The sequence below is a fragment of the Schistocerca gregaria genome, chromosome 8 (genome assembly GCF_023897955.1).
Source record: "Schistocerca gregaria isolate iqSchGreg1 chromosome 8, iqSchGreg1.2, whole genome shotgun sequence".
In the NCBI taxonomy this organism is placed as follows: domain Eukaryota; kingdom Metazoa; phylum Arthropoda; class Insecta; order Orthoptera; family Acrididae; genus Schistocerca; species Schistocerca gregaria.
Window position 1 is genome coordinate 299247848 of NC_064927.1, and position 19778 is coordinate 299267625.

Below are 19778 nucleotides of genomic sequence, written 5' to 3' on the forward strand. Positions count from 1 at the left end.
TTTCGTGCAGGGCAATAAATATTGGTACTTTGGTATGAATACTTTGGCAGTCTACAAGTAAAATTTTGACAGTTGAAGTGTATCTACTTTGTACACGGTTCAATTTCACTGTGCATAACAACTAGCAAGTGCTCATCAAATGATCCCAAACTACCACCTAGCCTAAAAAAAACCTTGTGCACTATTATAAGTTCTCTGCTATGCAAGTAACTGCTTCCTTGTACAGTACACCCATGACCTACCAAGGGGAGTCCCACAACTTTGCACCCTATAACACAACTCCAGAAATCTGCAGCCATGACCATCACAGAATCAACAAAGTCTCTCTTTGAGACCCTCCACTCAGCTCCAAACCAAAGAACCCTGACTGTCTCTGAATATGATGCTACTAGTTGTGAGATTTACTTAAACCCCACAAGTGAGGCTAGCAGTTTCACTACTTCACCAGCCACCTGTAGGAACAGAGGATATCAACAAAACCCAAGAGACAGGCATTGTTGGTGCTGTCATGAGCAACAACTTTCAGACTACTGCACCCTTTACCCTCAATAGCCAAAGGCAGGGCCTGCTCCATATCTTGGAAGAGCACCCCCTCCCTCGCCCTCCCCCCTGACCGCCACCTTTCCACTCCCAACCAGACATACTGAGTCACACTGGGATTCTTTGCAGCCCTGGACACTTTTGCTTCAAGGGGTTCGAATGAAGCTCCCTACAACTAATAAAAACATCCTCCCATGTGCTTGGTCAGACCTGCTGAAGGAGTGGCCATCTGTCCAGTCAGAGAGTGAATGAGCGATGCCAGATGGCCAGCACCCACATTGACTCTCCACGTCGAGTGACACGCGTATGTAACAACCTGCCACTCACACTGCAGTGAGCTTGGATCCCTGCATCTGATACATTCGAAGGTGCCTCAATAGCAGAGTCCATGTGCAAAAGAAGTGACACCTCATGTGTCCCATATGATGTATGAGTTTCTCAACTGCCACCACACCCTTAGGCAGCAGCCTGCAGAAAACTGACCATGGCCATAAACATCTTCAGCTGTAGACAAACTATGGCCAGCTCATACTATGTCTGCACATAGCCTGCACCCGCACTATCTATTCTACTACTACTAAATTGTGAATTAAACTACGAAAACAAATGTAAAAAACTAAATATGTGATTCTCTACTCTTCTGGTGATTCACTACTGGTGGCTGGTAGCTGACTGAGCTGTGGTTAAAGGTTATGGCCATCCAAAAACAAAGAAAGTACTACTGTGCTACAGATTGCTCATAGTACACATTACCATATTAAAACATGTTACTCTAGCTCTCAAATACAAAAATATGAAATGACTTTGCAAACATGCAAAAATACAGAAAAATTTAAGATTTAAACTGAGAACACAAACAGAAAAGCTAAATATGTTACTTGCTAGTCTCCTGGCGCTTCACCAATGAAGGATGATGGCTGACTCCACTTCTCTAACAGTGAGATGTACAAGACAGGCAATTATCTCAGTGTACCTGTTAAGAAACCATATGTGGTGCTTGCTTTTCCACATTCACTTGATCAGTGACTTCTTGAGCTTCAAAGAATAACCAGGTCCACATAATGTATCTTCTGTCTAGGATGGCATATGGTGTCCTCCTGAGTACCTATTGATCTCATTAAGTCTATAGCTGTTGACTGAATAAAGTGGCTGAGGGGCATAGTTGTTCTATGCAGTATGAATGAGAAAAAGAAACATGCAAAACTGATGAAAAATGGATATGAGCATTATGGGACTTAACATCTGGGGTTATCAGTCCCCTAGAACATAGAAATACTTAAACCTAACTAATCTAAGGACATCACACACTGCCTGAGGCAGGATTCGAACCTGCAACCGTAACAGTCACGCGGTTCCAGACTAAAGCACCTAGAACCGCTCGGCCACTGTGCCTGGCAAACTGATGAAAATAGCAAATATAACAATTTATGACCTAATAGGTAAGAAAAGGGAAATGTAAAAAATTTGAGTATATTTCAAATGCATCTCTCAGTTGAGAGAATGAATTCAGTTGTTGTAAAGTTTATCAAAGGCACTGGGTTTCAGACACATTGAAATCTTATAGAGAACGCCACATAACTCAGCAAATAGTGACATTGAAACTACAGGCAAGCTACATCTTTTTTCATTGTGTCTGATGAATTGTGACAAACAGTGACCTGGAAAGAATGTGTGAAACAATTGCCCATTAATGTGCGGATGGATGTGTGTGTGTGTGCGAGTGTACACCTGTCCTTTTTCCCCCTAAGGGAAGTCTTTCCGCTCCCGGGATTGGAATGACTCCTTACCCTCTCCCTTGAAACCCACATCCTTTCGTCTTTCCCTCTCCTTCCCTCTTTCCTGGGGAGGCGGCCATCGGTTGCGAGGGCTAGTGGTTCTGTGTGTGTGTTTGTGTGTGTTGTGTTCATTGTGCCTGTCTGCCGGCGCTTTCCCACTTGGTGGGTCTTGGAATCCTTGTTTTTAATATATTTTTCCCATGTACTTCTGCCTCGACTGACATCTCTGCCCTTACTCTTTGCCTTTAAATATGTCTGCTTGTGTCTGTGTATGTGCAGATGGATATGTGTGTGTGTGTGTGTGTGTGTGCGAGTGTACACCTGTCCTTTTTTTCCCCTAAGGGAAGTCTTTCCACTCCCGGGATTGGAATGACTCCTTACCCTCTCCCTTAAAACCCACATCCTTTCATTTTTCCCTCTCCTTCCCTCTTTCCTGACGAAGCAACTGCCAGTTGCGAAAGCTCATAATTCTGTGTGTGTGTTGTTCATGTGCCTGTCTGCCGGCGCTTTCCCGCTTGGTATATATATATATATATATATATATATATATATATATATATATATATATATATATTATTTACACTATTGGACATAATCAAAATGATGAGGGAACATACACTCAGTTTGTGTGTGTCAGCACTCAGCCACTACCTTTATGATTATCGTGAAGGCAGTGACTGAGTGCTAACAAGAAACTTGCAAATGTGCAGCAGGATGATTGCTGGTAGAGTCACTATCATCAGATTGTGATTATGATTAAGGCAGCGACTCATCATACGTTCCCACCCTACCAAATACTGTGAAACTATAATACAGGTGGCCAAGACCCAATGCAGCAGCAATGAAAATCTTGCTCACTGTACGAATGCTACATTACATGTTAAATAATTTTGTGTATAGTTTATATTTTCTGCTTTGCTCCAAGGCTGACCTTGAGCAGGAATATGATGCACCTTTTGCAGAAATCTGTTTGAAAATCAATGCTACATGTCCTGATAACATCAAAGAAAACTTAAAATGAGGGAAATCTTCTAACATGGGATCATTAATAACGGGAAAGCATTGTACTGATAGAATGTGACTTCTGCTGGAACAAAAAAAAAAAAAAAAAAAAAGGGAATGTAAAAAGTGAGAAAAGATAATTTGTGGGAATTTAAAATGGGGTGTTATTGTAAATCACTTGAAAAGCATTCATAAAAAAAATTAATAATTGCATATTTCATGTAATCTTTCTATTTCTTTTGTTGTTGGAAAAGTGTCTTTCTCCTTCCACCCTAGCCTGCTTCCTGTGGTCAGCATGTTATACCAGTAGACTTATGAAATATGTCAGATTTGTTGATGTCATCAGGCAGGTCTGCCCTCAGCCATTGAATTGGGGTCATTACCTAGTAAAAATGTTCCTTGTAGCTGGTGGAGGGTCATGACCTCTCTCAGATTTGCACCTGTTTTACTGTGAAATACATTGGCTAATAACATAAAATATACTTCTAAAATAAATTCCTTTAAAATGACTTGTAGTAACATTCATAGTACCTAAATCAAAATACTTCAGTCATATTACATAAATCTGTGTTACAGTTTAGCCAACCTGCTGTTAATTATTTACTGATATAACTCCATGATTGATGGCATTGCATCGATACTGACAGTATTGGCAGTGCATCACTGATACAAAGTTTTAGCCTCCTGCCAGTAGATATGCATGTGTGTTCATGCAGTAAGTTCTTAACATGCCATGGGTGAAATAATGAGGAGTCAGTAGGAGCACCCAGGGTGCTTAGTCTGAGACGTGCAGCCTCCGGAGTAGAGGATGTCAAGTGGTTGATCACTGGGCCCACATTGTGATGCTATACAGAAGGGTTTTTATATATCCCAATGGCATGTGGGAGGGTTACTTGCAGATCAACAGGTCACTGTGTTGCTGTCCACTTGGTAAGTGAAGTGACAAGATGCACCAATGGACTTATGTGCTGGATTCTAATCTGATTTTGATGAGCCTAGTTGTTCTGTATGTTTAGGCTGAAGCCTTGATGATATAGGCTGTTAGATTATTTTCTCTGGGAGTTTCCTGTGCTGATGTATGCTCTGCTTCAGAATGATTATGATGGTTCTGTGTGCAGTTCTAAGACTTTATTGTGGAACTTAGACAAACACCTGTCCTTCTTTTTGGTACCACAAAATTTCTTGTTCTAGCTTTTGTTGTTTTAAAAAAATCACAAGTGCCTCATGCATATGGTGGAATGATTATAAGCAGGTTTGTGTAGCTGAATGAGGCCATGTTGTGGTGCTCTTGTCCAACATTAAAGATGTATTGTGTTTAGCTATATGTTGCCTCTGTTGTGGAAAGCTGTAAAAATTAGATTGGTATTTATTGTGGGCGTGGTGAAAGGGTGTGAATGGATGAGCTGGGTTCAAATCTTGTGGACTTATGTAACCAGTGGGTCACCAGTAGTTGGTTGGGTGTCATGGACATTTACTTTAAAGCTGCTTTGCATCATTGCTCAGCTTCAAGACAGCTCACAATCACATATATGTGTGTATGTCCTCAGTGACTGATTGGCAAAGCAAATTCCGTAACATGCTTTGCTCATATTGAGTGTCTATCACTGTACACTTGCACTGCTTAACTCACTCGGTGCTAGACTGTTTTCTGAATCCTTGTGTAGAAATAAGCAAGTTTCCTGCAGGGCTTTGCCCATAAAATTTCTTTTCCTATCTATTCACCTATGACTGAGCATGGAAGAACAATGATTAGCACACTGTACTCACATTTGAGAGGACAATGGTTCAAACCCGTGTGCAGCCATCCCCATTTAGGTTTTCCCTGATGTCTCTATATTACGTAAGCAAAAAGGCTGGGATGATTCCCTTAGAAGGGCATAGCCAATTTCCCTCTCAATCCTTCCCTAATCCAAGCTTGTGCTCAATCCCTAATGACCTTGCTGTCTGTGGGATATTAAACATTAATATTCTGCTCTTCCTCCTTCCCCTCCTCTCCTCTATTCACCTGTGAATTATTTGCTGAATTTAATTCATGGTAGTCTAGCATATCTTTTCTATTCTAATTCCTCTCATTATTTTCGAAGGTAGGGTGGTGTGCAATGCCTAGCTTAATGCTGACTGTATGTTCTTGGAATAGTGATTATTATACAGTGATTTATAGTGTTGGCAGTTTTGATTGTTAATTGTTTTTTGATAAAATTGGGTGAGATTCATTAATTCAGTATATTTCCCTGTATTTCTTTGGTGTTTTAACTCTTCAAATTATTGTCATAAGAAAAGGCACTATCCAGCTTCCTAGTTAGTATTTGCAGTGTTTTGAAGAGCAAAGCATACTAATTTGGTTAACTGTTAGTCTGCGTATTCCTTGGGCACATATATTTATTGCAAGCTATTATTAGATTGTTTTCCAAGTAAGTGCTAATGCCTGGTATGTACAGTTTGCTGGAATTAAAGCCTTTTCTGAGGTGGGATTGGTCACTGGTTGATGAAAGGAGCATGTGTTCCTGCAGTAATTCCATGTTTAATGGTATTTTGCTAAAAGGGTTTCAGTCCATGATTAAGTGCAAATCTTATCTATGTCTTGTGTATCAATTGTGTATTTTAACTATACAAATGATTTTCTCAAGAGGGGGCAATCCCTGAAGCCTAAGTCAATGTTGAATTTGGAACCCTGGTGGTTTTATGGAGTAATCCACCATTAAATAATGTTTGTTAATGATCTAAGGCCCATTGGTTGAACATAAATCTGATTTTTCTCTGCTGTACCTATAGTGTATGTTGTTTAAGGCAAACATCCATAGAATAACTCAAGTTTTAATAATACCAGCTAAAGGGACTAAGGCCCTCTGATTAAGTATATCTGTTATTAAAATTGTCCACATTTGTACCAAAGGGTGCCAGTGTGAAGGAAATATTTTTGTTACCTAAATTTTATATCACAATGCTCAGAGGATGTCCACTGAAGAACACCTATTCTTGAGTCTGACCTGCTCCAAAGGTTGCCTCCCATTCGTTATCTCTGTCCTTGATACATGAGCTGTTAGCACAGTGCATGGTTATTTACAGTACAATGGCATAGCTTGGTGCAGTACACATTATATGTGTAGGCTAAGACAAAAGTATGTGTTGAGTATATTTAGTGGTACTTGTCACTGTATTTTCTGCATGTTTGCAGAGTCTTCCAATTATGGATGCACAAAGTACCCCGGGGAGGAAGTATACACGGAGGGACTGTTTACTCCGTGAGTTAAGAATGCTTGCTCAGTCAGAGCAGGGCAGTGCAGCCAAGTCGTGTCAGCAGCTGGGGGGTGCAGTGGAAATTTCAGCGAACAGCACCTTGCAGACAGCTGGGGAGGTGAGTACCACATGCACTGCATGTCTTCCGTGCCTCCTATAATTCAGGAAGGTTCTGCTTTAATTGCACTTCCCACTTGTGTACTCAGATGACTTGGTTGCGTGCTCTGCTGGATCATGTTGCACATACACTTAATAATACCCATCCAGTTAACAAGGCCATTAAGTACATGGCAGACGTATTTAAATTGCAGTAGGAAATTCTGTCTGTGCAATGGCAGATGACCCTTATTAGCTTACCTGAAGGAAGTGAAGAGGGTGAGGATCAGCAACCTAGTGGTGTGAGGGAGGCCACTGGGAATCAGTTTAGTAAGATACCAAACCCTCTTCTCCTTGTCATCCATGATATTCGGTATTGTCGATACAGTAATATCAACCACATAACCGAGAAATTATGGTTAGCTGCTAAAGTTACAAGTAATATTTCAAGTGATTTATCGTCTCACAGAAGCCAGTTGAGTGGGTTAGTAACTGATGTTATGTGGGCTGCAGAACCACTCAGTCTTCTACATGACAGTATCTTGTCAAGGTGCCTAGGCATGTGTAGACAGGAGGACATAATTGATGAATACTTTTATAGAGTACAAGATGTGGTTGAAACCATAGCAGATATTGCTGGGCATATGTAGGTGGCAAGAATTTTGCTATGTGTAGAGAGTAGGAAACATGAGGCAGCTAAGGATATGGAACATGAAGCAGTAGTAATGTTTTAGAGGGAATGTGGCCACAGGGTAGTTCATAGGTTAGCCAAGCTCATTCTCTGACGTCGACAAGATAGGGACCACATAGCAAATGTCTGACATGGGGACAGAAAATGAAGTCAGGTTATACCACCGGGTAAAGTAGGAAAAGGGCCTCAGAGAGAGGTGGGAAGGAGTTCATGGAGCTTCAGTGTTCTCAATGCTCGTGTACACAGCATCTAGTTAGAGATTGTAAGAAAGCACACAAGAAATGTTCAAACAGCCAACACCAAAGCTTGTCCCTTGGAAAGAGATATCATTTTGAGGCACAATGAGTCAGTGGAAAGGGTGAGCATCAATCAATCCAGCATTCAGGCTGTTCACTAATTTCTGAGACCCTGAAATTAAAGAGATATAGTGTGATTTGTGGATATCACAAATCTTGTAGGAAACTTGTGCCCAGTCTTGTGCAAATAACAGTGGGAGGAGTCCCTCAAATGGACTTTTTAGGCCCTGAAACAGATACTCAGTACTGCCAGGGCATTAAGAATTCTCAATTTCACTTAATCATTTATAGTTGAAACAGATGCATCCAACTCAGGCATCACAGCAGTCTTTCTACAAGAACAGGAAGGCAAGCTTAGGCCATTGGCTTAGGCATTGCAGGTGCTATCAGAATCTGTAAGCCACTACTCCACATATGAACTTCAGGCACTGGCAGTACTGTGTGCATTGGAGCAGTTTAAATTTTATTTACAGCATAGGGAGTTCAGTTTAGAAACTGACAACAGAGAGTTAAATTTGGTTCCGTCCTGGCCATGCAAGACCAGAATGGTGGAACACCTGGCTGTCCACATCCCAGCATTTCAATTTGATATTGTACATATTAAAGAATCTCAGTTTCAGGTGGCCAATGCCATCAGTTGGGTGGTCGGTGGGGAAATGGTAGAGGAGAAAAGTGAGGCTTTACCAATGGCACCAACATCTGCGGCTGTGGTAGAGATGACAGGGACTGACTTGGCCACTGCCATCCTAACTGAGACCGACTCCTGGAGGATGAGCAGCATAGGGATGAGGAGTTCAGCAAGATCATGAATATTTGGTGGAAGGTTGTCTGGTAGTGAGGTGCTGTGCCGTTCTACTAAGTGCAATGCAAAATTAAAGATCTGTCTTCCCCAGAGTTAAGTGCCTGAGGTCTTCACCTACTTCCAACAGTCCTAGTGCGAGAGACACCTGGGCATAAATAAAATGAAGATTCAGATTAAGGAACACTTAATGTGGCAGGAATTGGCCTCTGAGATCCAGGGATTAGTAGCCATGTACCAGGAATGCAAGTTGGAGAAACCCAGTAAAAGTGTTATGTTCACATCATGAGTGTTTCCAGGCCCTTTTTTGGGATCCAACACATTACAACAGTTCCTTACTATCCCCAACCAACATTTGCAGAGTGTATAGATCAAAATTTGATTTGTGTGCTTACAATTTATCTTTCTGAGGACCAGAAAAGATAGCACCATTCTTACAGTTTATCTTTCTGAGGACCGAAAAAGATGGCACCATTCTTTGAATTAGTTAAGTTTGTCTTTCAATACCAGCTGCCACAAGGTCCATGAAACTACCCCAGCAAAGATGGTGCTCTCATAGGGGGTTAATTCTCTTCCAGGCAATACATGGACTCTCAACAATCATCTGCCAGAGTGTGTCAATCCCAGAAGTCTGAGGACAAGATGGGAGGCTGCCAGGAGGAATATTCTGCTTGCTCATAAACAGCAAGCCTGTAATTACAACAGGTGAAGACATGCACCAGCTGTGGCCATGAGCGGGTGGTTTATATCAAGAATGTGTGGAATCAGAGTGGAGCCATGGGAGGGGTTGCTGGGAAGGTGTTTTTGTCCTTTGTAGGGTCTCTCCATGGTAAGCATCATCACAGAGAATTTAAAACTCATAAAAGGAACAGGGTTACCTAAGCCAAATTAAGTTTGGAGGTGCTGAGGGACAGATTGTGGATAGTGTGTTTCATTCTCGTGTTGTTGTTGCCTTGCCCTATCTAGCTGTCACCTTAATGGGGAAGGGGGATGTGTGACTGATATGTACTACCAGGCATCAGTGATGCAACACCTTTAGCCTCCTGCTAGTAGGCATGCATGTGCACACACATGGCAATTTCTTAACGTGCTGAGGGTGAACAAGTGAGGAGTCAGTGGGAGTATACAGAGGTTGTTTAGTCTGCGTTCTGCAACAAACCTCCACTATTGGAGAGGTCAGGTGGTTAATTGCTGGGCCTGCCTTGTGATGTTGCAGGGAAGGGTTTTTGCTCATGTTGATGGCTTGTGGGTGTTATTGTGGATCAGCGGTCACTGTACTGTTGTCTGCTTGGGATGTGAAGTGACAAGCTGCATCAGTGGACTTAAGGTGCTGGACTTCAATTCTGAATTTGGTGAGCCTAGTTGTTACATTGATTTAGGTTGAGGCTCTTGAGGTGACATACTGTAGACTATTTTTATTTTTTTATTTTTTTTGTGATTTCTTATGCACACATTGCTTCAAATGGATTATGACTGCTGGGTGTGGAATTCTGAGCAGTTATTGTGGAATGGAGATGAACAACTGTCTATCTTGTGTTGTCTTAAAACACACTGCACACTGGACTCACATTTGGGAGGACTGTGATTCAAACCTGTGCCCACCTGTCTAGATTTATATTTTCCTTGAATTCTGTAAATTGCTTCACACAAATGCCAGGATGGTTCCTTTCAAAAGGTATGGCTGATTTCCTTCCCCATCTTTGACACAATCTAAGCTTGTGCTCCATCTCTAATGATCTCTATGTTGGCAGGACGTTGAATATAACCTTCCATCCTTCCTTCCATTACATTTGTTCATAGCAGATCAGTATCACACATTTGTATAATGCTGTCATACATCAATAATGTCATGTCAGGTTCATTTAACACTTACATAGGCAACCATGTAACTCTGCTAATCATTGTGCCACCTCTCTTGGTAAAAATGGAATGGAAACAAATTTTTGAAAGTATGTATGTCTAGGCGAGGTACTGCAGAAACCCTAACAAATACACTTTTGGTTAAGAGAATGTATATTTTTTATGAATATGGCAGAATGATTATAAGCAGTTCTTTGTGTGGCTGAATATGACTGTGTTGTGATAGTCTTGGGCAATATTAAAGATGTATGGCATTTAACTGTATGTTTCTGTTGTTGTAGAAACCTGTTCAAATTTGGTATGTATTGACCATGGGCACAGTGCAAAAGTGCAAAGGGATGTGGTGAGTTCAAGTCCTCTGGTCTTATGTACAAGCGTGTCTGCTGGGTGTCATGATGATTTACTTGAAGGCTGCTTTTAAGTCATTGCTCAAAATCAGGACAGCTGATAGTGAAATGTATGTACTCAGTGACTGGTTGGCAAAGCAAATACTATAACACGCTTTCTTTACCTTGAGAATCAACCACTGTATGCTTGATTTGCTTAACTCATTCATTACTAAGCTGTTTGCTGAGTCCTTGTCTATAAGTAAGCAAGTTTTCTGCAGAACTATGCCCATAAAATGTCTTTCCTATCTATTAGCCTGTAATTACTTGCTGAATTTAAGTGATAGTAGCTTAGCATATCTTGTCTGTTCTAGTCACTTGGATTATTATCTTAAAAAGGGCAGTGCCCAGTTTCTAGCTTTGTATTGACTGTGTGCTTTTGAGGGGGTGACATCATTGAGTTGCTTATTGTACAGTGGTTTATAGTATTGGAAATTTTGATTATTGGATTTTTTTATGACAAAAAGAGTAAGGTCCATTAATTCAGTGTATTCCCTTGTGTTTCTTGTGTGTTGTAAATACTCAGATAATTATCATAAGAAGGGAGAATGCCATAGATCTGAGTCAAGGTTGAATTTTAAACCATAGAGGTTCTGTGGAGTAATCAAACATTAAATAATATTTATTTAAGGAGTACAGGCATGTAGTTAATTGTATATCTGATTTTTCTCTGGTATACCTATTATGTATCTGACTGTACAAGGTGTCTTCTTAAGAAGGGGCAGTGCCTGATATCTAAGTCAAGATTAAAATTGGAATTATTGTGTCATCAAAGGCTGGTGCCCATAGAGTAACTCAGATTTTACTAATATGTGCTAAAGGGACTAAGGCCCTTTGATTAAGTGTATCTCTTATTAAAACCCTTTACACCAATACACAACCATTCTCACCTCAGCCTTCACTGCACAAAATTACCCCATCAGCCTAGTTCAAAGGCAAATTTCCCAGGGCACCACATCCATTTGTGCTGATCCCTCCAAAAAACAGCTTTGGAGCATACCACTGGTGACTCAGTATTATTCTGGCCTGCAGTGTATCAAACAGATATTTCAACAGGGCCATGACTTCATAAAATCATTCCCTGAAATTATATCCATTCTGTCTAAATTTTGCCCATCACACCTAAAATAGCTTTTTATCACCCTCAAAATCTCTGAATAGTCTTGTCAGACATTATGCTCCTTCTGCACCCATCTTCTTATTCTATGACTCCTACCCCTGTGACCATTGCCACTCTAAGACTTTGCTCTATGTCCCCTCCAACCACCACCTATAGCTTTCCTGTAACTGAAAAAACCTTTACTATCAAAGGGAGAGCCACCTGTGAAATGGCATGTCATACACCAGCTGTTATGTAAAAACTGCTTGACTTGTTTCATTGGCATGACAACCACCAAATTATCAATTAGGATGAATGGGCATAGGCAGAGGGTGTATACTGGAAAGATGCAATACCCTGTTGCAGAGCATGTTGTAAAGCATGACAATTGTGTCCTCGGTGCCTGTTTCACTACATGCACCATCTGAATTCTTCCCCCAGACATCAGTTTCTCATAACTCTTCTAATGGTAACGAGCCCTTGGCTCTTGGCCTTGGCTCTTGCCACCCACTTGGCCATAATTTACATTAATTTCTTCCATCTCAGCATTTTTTCACAGCAACTACTCTTTTCTTCACTCTGTTTTAGTTTTCTACATCTATCATTGTCTTAACCATCTGTTTGTCACTGCACCATGCCACCTCTGTTACGTACTATTTATTTAGCTTTTTGCTCTTATTAATTCATGCATGATGCTTAAGCAATAATCTCTGTCCTGCATATTGCTGTGTCCCACCTTTAAGATAACAGGTTTTCAAATCTCATCCAATGCAGTCCCAAACAATCAGTCTTTGCTTTTCATCCTGTTCAGAAAGTCTCCCCTAACCCACAGTTCTGCTGACTTTCATGAAATTTACCCTTTTTCGTAGATCTCTCCAGTTATTTTCCTTCATCCCTCTTCTTTACCCTTCAACCTTACTGCTTGAAGAAGGAACCACTGTCTCCAAAAGCTAGCCTAATTACAACCTTCTTTTATGTGTGTGTACTGCCACTGTTTGGTGAATAGAGTTCTTATCTACCCAATTAAATTATTCATATCAGAGCTGTCTACATTTGTATCAAAGTATGCTTGTGTAAAGGAAATAAATATTATATCATAGTGCTCAGAGGCTATCTACTCAAGAACCTTTGTATTCAAGCCTGACATGCTCCAGAGGCTGTCTCCAGTTCTCTATTCTTGTCCTGGAGATTTCAGTGAAGTGCTACATCCTGTGAAAATATTTAGATCCATCTAGTATTTAGTGTGTGTATTTGGGCAAAAAACTCACTTGTAGATATAACAGTTAGAAGCAGTTGTAAGATTCACAGAAGTTACTGAAATATATGCAGGAAAAACTATTAAAGCAACCAGGCATTAGCTGACTAGAGAATGATGTGTCTCTGAATTACAGCATATTAAGGGGTAGGGTCATGAGTCACAGAATGGGGTAGTTTTATTATCAGAGTGCAAAGAACATCATTAATGATGCTTCAACATAGCATGTATTTTAATAACAATTTATTACATTTAGTAGAGAGAATAGGTAAAGAAGTACAGAAGTTGCAAAGATAGTGAAAGCATTTCACAAATTTTTTCTGCAGTCTCTCATACGGCCTTCAAAAATCTCAAAACTATTATAAGTTTTGAAGGAAATTCTGAAGAAATAAAAGTGTCTAGCAGAAACACTTTAATAATATGAATACATGTTGCTGTAATAATAATTCACCAGGCCTGCTTTTTATATGTTATTTACCACTCTCAAGTGGTACAAAGATTCAATTAAGCTATTACACACATACACACACACATCACAGCTGGGGCACTAGTTATTCATAACTGTGCTTCATTATTCTTCTTTATATGTATCAATAAACTAAACAGTAAACTAAACTAAACAGTAAAGTGATGCTAAACTAATCTGTGATTGCTTTTTGAAATAGGCATGTAAAATTATGCTTTAAACATAATTGGAAATGCACAAAAAAGGGGATAGCATAAATATAATCATGGCTACTCCATCATTTAAAAAAATTACAATAACTGGAATAGTCAAAACTGCTATGGTGAACCCTCTCATGGAAAACTAAACAATAACAGTGGCTATTACAGAAACTAAAAAGGTCACAGGAATGCTGCCTCAAGTAATAAAGTCAGACAAGGGGAACAAACTTTTCATAGTGGTGTTCTTATGAATATCCAGTGTAAATAGTTGAGATGGTTAATACACACATCAAAAAAAGTTTTGCATCTCTCAGTTCCGAGAGTTCTGGAACCAGTACAGGAAACTGGAACAGAGACCAGTATAAACATTATTTCCACCCTTTTTATTGCTCACTGCCTGTGTTGTACCACCACACAGCAAGACCTTCAGAGGTGGTGGTCCAGATTGCTATACACACTGGTACCTCTAATACTCAGTAACATGTCCTCCCACATTGATGTATACCTATATTCATCATGGCATACTATCCACAAGTTCATCCAGGAAATGTTGGTCCAGATTGTCCCACTCCTCAATGGCAATTCAGCGTAGATCCCTCAGAGTGGTTGGTAGGTCACTTTGTCTATAAGCAGCCCTTTTCAATCTATACCCAGCATGTTCAATAGGGTTCATGTCTGGAGAACATGCTGGCCACTCTAGTTGAGCGGTACTGTTATCCTGAAGGAAGTCATTCACAAGATGTGTATGATGTGGGCGTGAATTGTCCATGAAGACAAATGCCTCGCCTCGCCAACATCCTGCCAGTTTGGATGCACTATCAGTTGGAGCATGGCATTCACATATTGCACAGTCATTTTGGTGCATTCCTTGATCACCAAGAGTGTACATCAGTCCCACGTAATGCCATCCCAAAACAGCAGGGAACCTCTACCTTGCTGCACTCACTAAACAGTGTGTCTAATGCATTCTGCCTGACCAGGTTGAATCCAAACACATCTTCTGTTTGAAGGCATATGTGACACGCATTGGTGAAGAGAGCGTGATGCCAATCCTGAGTGGTCTATTTGGCATGTTGTTGCACTCATCTGTACCACCTTGCATGGTGTCATGGTTGCAAAGATGGATCTTGCCATGGATGTCAGGAGTGAAGTTGCACATCATGCTGCCTATTGTGCACAGTTTGAGTCATAACATGACGTTCTGTGGCTGCACAAAAAATATTATTCAACATTTTGGCAATGCTGTAGGGGTTCCTCCGAGCCACAATCCATAGATAGCGGCCATCCACTGTAATAGAGCTCTTGGGCTGCCTGAGCGACGCATGTCATCAACAGTTCTTGTCTCTCTGTATCTCCTCCATGTCCAAACAACATCACTTTGTTTCACTCCAAGATGCCTGGACACCTCCCTTTTTGAGAGCCCTTTCTGGCACAAAATAAAAATGCAGATGCAATCAAACTGCAGTATTAACCATTTAGGCATGGTTGAACTACAGACAACATGAGCCATGTACCTCTTTGCTGGTGGAACGACTGGAACTGATCGGCTGTCGGACCCCCTCTGTCTATTAGGCACTGCTCATGCATGGTTGTTTATATCTTTGGGTGGCTTGAGTGACATCTCTGAACAGTAAAGGGACTGTGTCTGTGATACAATATTCACAGTCAACGTCTATCTTCTGGAGTTATGGAAACTGGAATCAATAATTTATGCAGATATAAGAAATATTATTTTGAATACAGGTGTGTTTGTGATAACCCAAGAGTTTCTTTGATATGACAGCAAAGGACATGCATGTACCCATTTTCCCTACACAAAAGTGCATAATATTAACAGCCTTAGGAAACAAGACACAACATGTTAAGATGTAAGCATTGATTCCTATTACTTTAAATAATACTAAAATAAAATGCAATTTACTTGTGGTTAAGAAATTAATAGTAAATTGTATCCTAGAAATGGAGTTTTTCACACAGTTAAGGCAAATCTCAACATGGGTACTGGTAAATGCTGCTTGCAAGTTGATAAAGAAATATTATCAATTTATTTTGTTATGATAAAGGAAAACCATACTTGAAATAGAAATAAAGTAAGTTTTCATCTTGTCCATCCTGAAATACAGGATGTTTCAAAATGAACATACCAGTTTTAAGGTGTTAAAGCATTTATTACAACTTATAATTGTAAATAATACACCAAATGAAAGAGCAACTCAAACAGTTTTGTTTGTATACCTATGCGCAATGGGTAGAGTATGAAATGAAATGACAATGAGTGACTGCAAAACGTATTGAATGAGTGCTAGTCTTTCATGATTAGCCCCAAGAAATATCTGTGCAGAAAGTTTATGTGCCTTCCTTTTTCAGTGAATCAGCTGTAACAGATGTTTTTTATCCTGAGGTGCTACAGTTAAGGTCTATGCCACAATGGGAAAAAGCTGAACAACATGTCTTTATTTGGGAGCAAGATGGTGTGCCGCCTCACTGGTGTAACTCAGTACGTGACTGATTAAACAATGTTGTGTCTGACTGGTGGATTGGACACAATGGGCCAGTTGACATAGCATTTTATGCATGACATCCATGTTCGCACACAATCTGACCCAATCATGTTTTTGTGCCTTCTATACCAGCTGATCTATTTGACTTTAAAAACAGTGTTATTGCAACAGTTACTCCTGACACAATGTTCAAGGTTTTGGAACAACTTGCCTATCAACTCAATCAGTGTTCACATTGAATAATTGTAAGAAAAACTGTTTGTGTTTCTCTTTCGTTTTGTGTATTATTTATGATTGTAAGGTGAATGTAATACATATCCTTAAAAATTGTGATTGGATAAGTCAGAATTTTACCATGAGAATCAGCTAGAAAAAATGTTCTGATTAGTTATTCAGATCAGTAGTCAATCAGAACTGAGAAATTCCTGTACAGAGAGATGGGTGCTATCTGTACAAGAACACCATCTGTGGAGTTGCTTCCAAACCATTGTACAGAACACATCATGTTAGATTGACTTTGCAAATAGTGTGTAAAACAAAGAATTGGAGAAATAAATTCATTTTGGTTATTGGTAGCAGAAACGTACTTAAGTGGGAAGCATTTTAATGAGTGTTTCATAATTTTATGTGCTTCCGTGTGAAAGATAATTGTGTATGAAATATTCTGGTTGAACATAATACATGTGGTAAGTTTTGCACACATGATGAAATAGAATGGCATGCCTTCTGTAAACAAAGACCACTGAACTGACCAAAAGTGTAGTTTGTGTAAAGTTGTTCATCAGTGATTGTTTAGATCATGAATAATATTCAGAATGAACATCAAAATTTCTGGGTTCTTTCATGTCACTATGTGTAGCACATCTTTGTAACTGTAAACATGCAGAGACAATATTAATGCAGACACAAATACAGACATGATAGCCATGTTATGGGTCATAGTGGCAATAAATAGTCAGCAGCTCTTTAAAAATCTTGCTACAAGAAGGTGGAACCGGATTGTTTGATATTTATCATGAGCTGCCAGAAACTGACTTTTAACAAGAGTTTTGTGGCCTAAGTCTGGTAGGTGTTAGGTGGTGATTTCTTTAAAACTGATTTACACCACCTAGATAGTACTCAAAGCAACAGAGTGAAGGGACAATGAGCAGACAGAAAGCCTATCAAGGCAGGTGGATTGAACTGTGTGAATGTGATAATAGTATGAAGAGAACTGAAACCACTGCAGTTGTTGCATGAAGCATATAGGAAGAAAAGAGTTCATGCAAATGAGAACTTTAAAAGCAGAAGTGTAAAAAACTTTAGAAAGGAAAACCCACAAATCTGAAAGTAACCTTTCAGACTAATAAGTAGAAAGAGGAACTGGGTTGTTGAGGCAAAGATCTGTTAGGAATTGCTGAGATATATCAAGATCCTGAGCAATTCAAGGAGATGGCAGCTAATGATGTCAGAGATAGCTGATCACTGTGCAGTGCATAGAAGCAGCATCCAGGAAGCTCTGACAATGTGGAAGGTTTCACACACACTTTCTGTGAGGAATATTGGGGCAAAAGAAAGCAAATGGAAGGATTAGCTAATTTCCAGTCGGGGTAAAATTCAATCCCAAGAAAGAAAATATTAAGAGATTTGTGCAAAAATTGATCACAGCTTTGTCATATTAGAGCACTAAAGTAGAACAGAACAAATTATTTTAGGGGTAGAGAACAAATTGCCTTGATGCTGGAGAAAGAAGATCATTTCAGCAACCATAAATGAGACTAATAAATTTATTCATTATTTTGGAAGAGCAGGAAATTTTCTAAAGGAGGAGGAAAATAATAAAAGAGATTTTAGGTCTGTCATTAGATAAAATGAGAACAGTAGCGAGGTACATGTAATTTTAGAGGCAGCACCAAGGATGAGGAGGTGCTGAATCAAGCAGATACGACGACAGAGACAGGAATATTAGGAATATTGAGCTAATGCAACATCAGTCAGTTGACTGGGCATAGTGGCAAATGCTGCCATATATAATACCAGTGTCAATAACATAGGAGAGGGAGGAAACTAATACTAGTCTGTAATGGTGCCTGCAACAGCACAGGCTAAATCGGCTAGCAAAACCTATGGTAAGACAACCAACAGATGAAAGTCTTAGTTCTAGTACAGTAGGAATAGTATTGCACAAGAGGAATGGGATACTGGCAAAATAAATGTCTTTCAAGGAAACTTATTAGACTTTTGTGAAAGTAAGGATCATAACAGTGATTTGAGGAACCACGGTGACGAGGAACAGCTGAAAAATATTATGTTTCAGAGCAGGTTATTAGTGTAGATATGCACTATAATGAAGTTCAGGATTGAATACAAAACTGTAGGATAAGTATTGTAATATAAAAAAGAGTGTTAGACATGCTGGAAGAAGAAAACAGATGGGCAGAAGAAGAGGTGCATAGATTAGAAGGAGTAATGTCTAACAGTGGTGAAGAACCAGAAGAGGAGGAAGTCAGGGGTTTTATTGAGAAAATAACTTGTCACCTTTAGTGACAGAATCTAGGAAATACACAGCTTTCTTATTTGAGGGGAGATGCTTTCAGTACAAGGTTGTGCCCTTCAGGTTGCACATCAGTGTTTGTGAATTTGTCATGGCAATGTCTCAAATATTAAGAGATGTACTGTTAAGGAGAATTACAGTCTATGTGGAAGATGTGTTGATTTCAACTACCACTTGGAAAGAAGTTGTCTGTTGTTCACTAATGTTTAAGAGGCAATAGAAAGAGGTGGAATGAAGTTGAAGTTAAGCAAAACCAAGTTTATGAAGAAAGAAATAAAGTTTTTGGGACATATGGTCAGTGGAGAAGGGATTACGTCTGACCCTGATAAGATTATGGCCGTTAGAGATTACTAAGCATCTACTACTCAAAAGGGATTAAAAGGTATGTATGGTCTTTTCAGATTTTATAGAAAATTTGTGCCAGGGCAGTTATTCAGGGCACCTTGTCTAAGGGAACTATTAAAAAAGAAAGGTTCCATATGAATGTACAGATGAAAGTAAAGGAGCAGTGCTGAGCAGTCAGATATTAAATCATCCTCATTTTTCTAAGCCTTTCTCCCTAGGACCAAATACAGGTTCACAGGCTTGGGGTTGAAGCTGTTCCAAACTGAAACAAATGGGAACTATGGCATTTCAGAGTTAGAGGCTTTAACAATCACCATGCGAACTAAAACATCACGGGCTTAGAAGGTGGATGAGGTATCTGCAGCAGTTTGATACACAAATAAAGTATATAAAGGGCTTGGAACATAGTAGCTGATGCATTGTCTCAAAATGTGGAAGAAAACAGACAGAAGGTAGTACCATTACAACACAGGGAATGAATTGATGTTTTATTGGCAGTGAGACAACTAGATGGAGGAGGACAGCTTAAACAAATCTGTAACAACCTCAATAGAGAATAAAATCAAGGAGACAAAATCAGCGGGTAAAAAGTTGGCTAGGACTTAGAGTTTCCAAAAATAGCTGAATATTATAAAATACACCAAGATATAATGTTCAGATGAACAAAGGAAGATGAGGAAAAAAAGTCTACTTTTAC

At 39.7% G+C, this 19778-nt stretch overlaps 1 protein-coding gene across 1 annotated transcript in view; it reads left to right on the forward strand.

Annotated features, from left to right (window-relative positions):
• The window catches only part of LOC126284382 (uncharacterized), a 329783-nt gene that overhangs the window by 122937 nt on the left and 187068 nt on the right, over window positions 1–19778 (forward strand). Inside the window, exon 6 of the mRNA XM_049983265.1 lies at window positions 6493–6672. Coding sequence (XP_049839222.1) covers window positions 6493–6672 — 180 coding nt within the window. The remainder of the gene's footprint in view (window positions 1–6492; window positions 6673–19778) is intronic.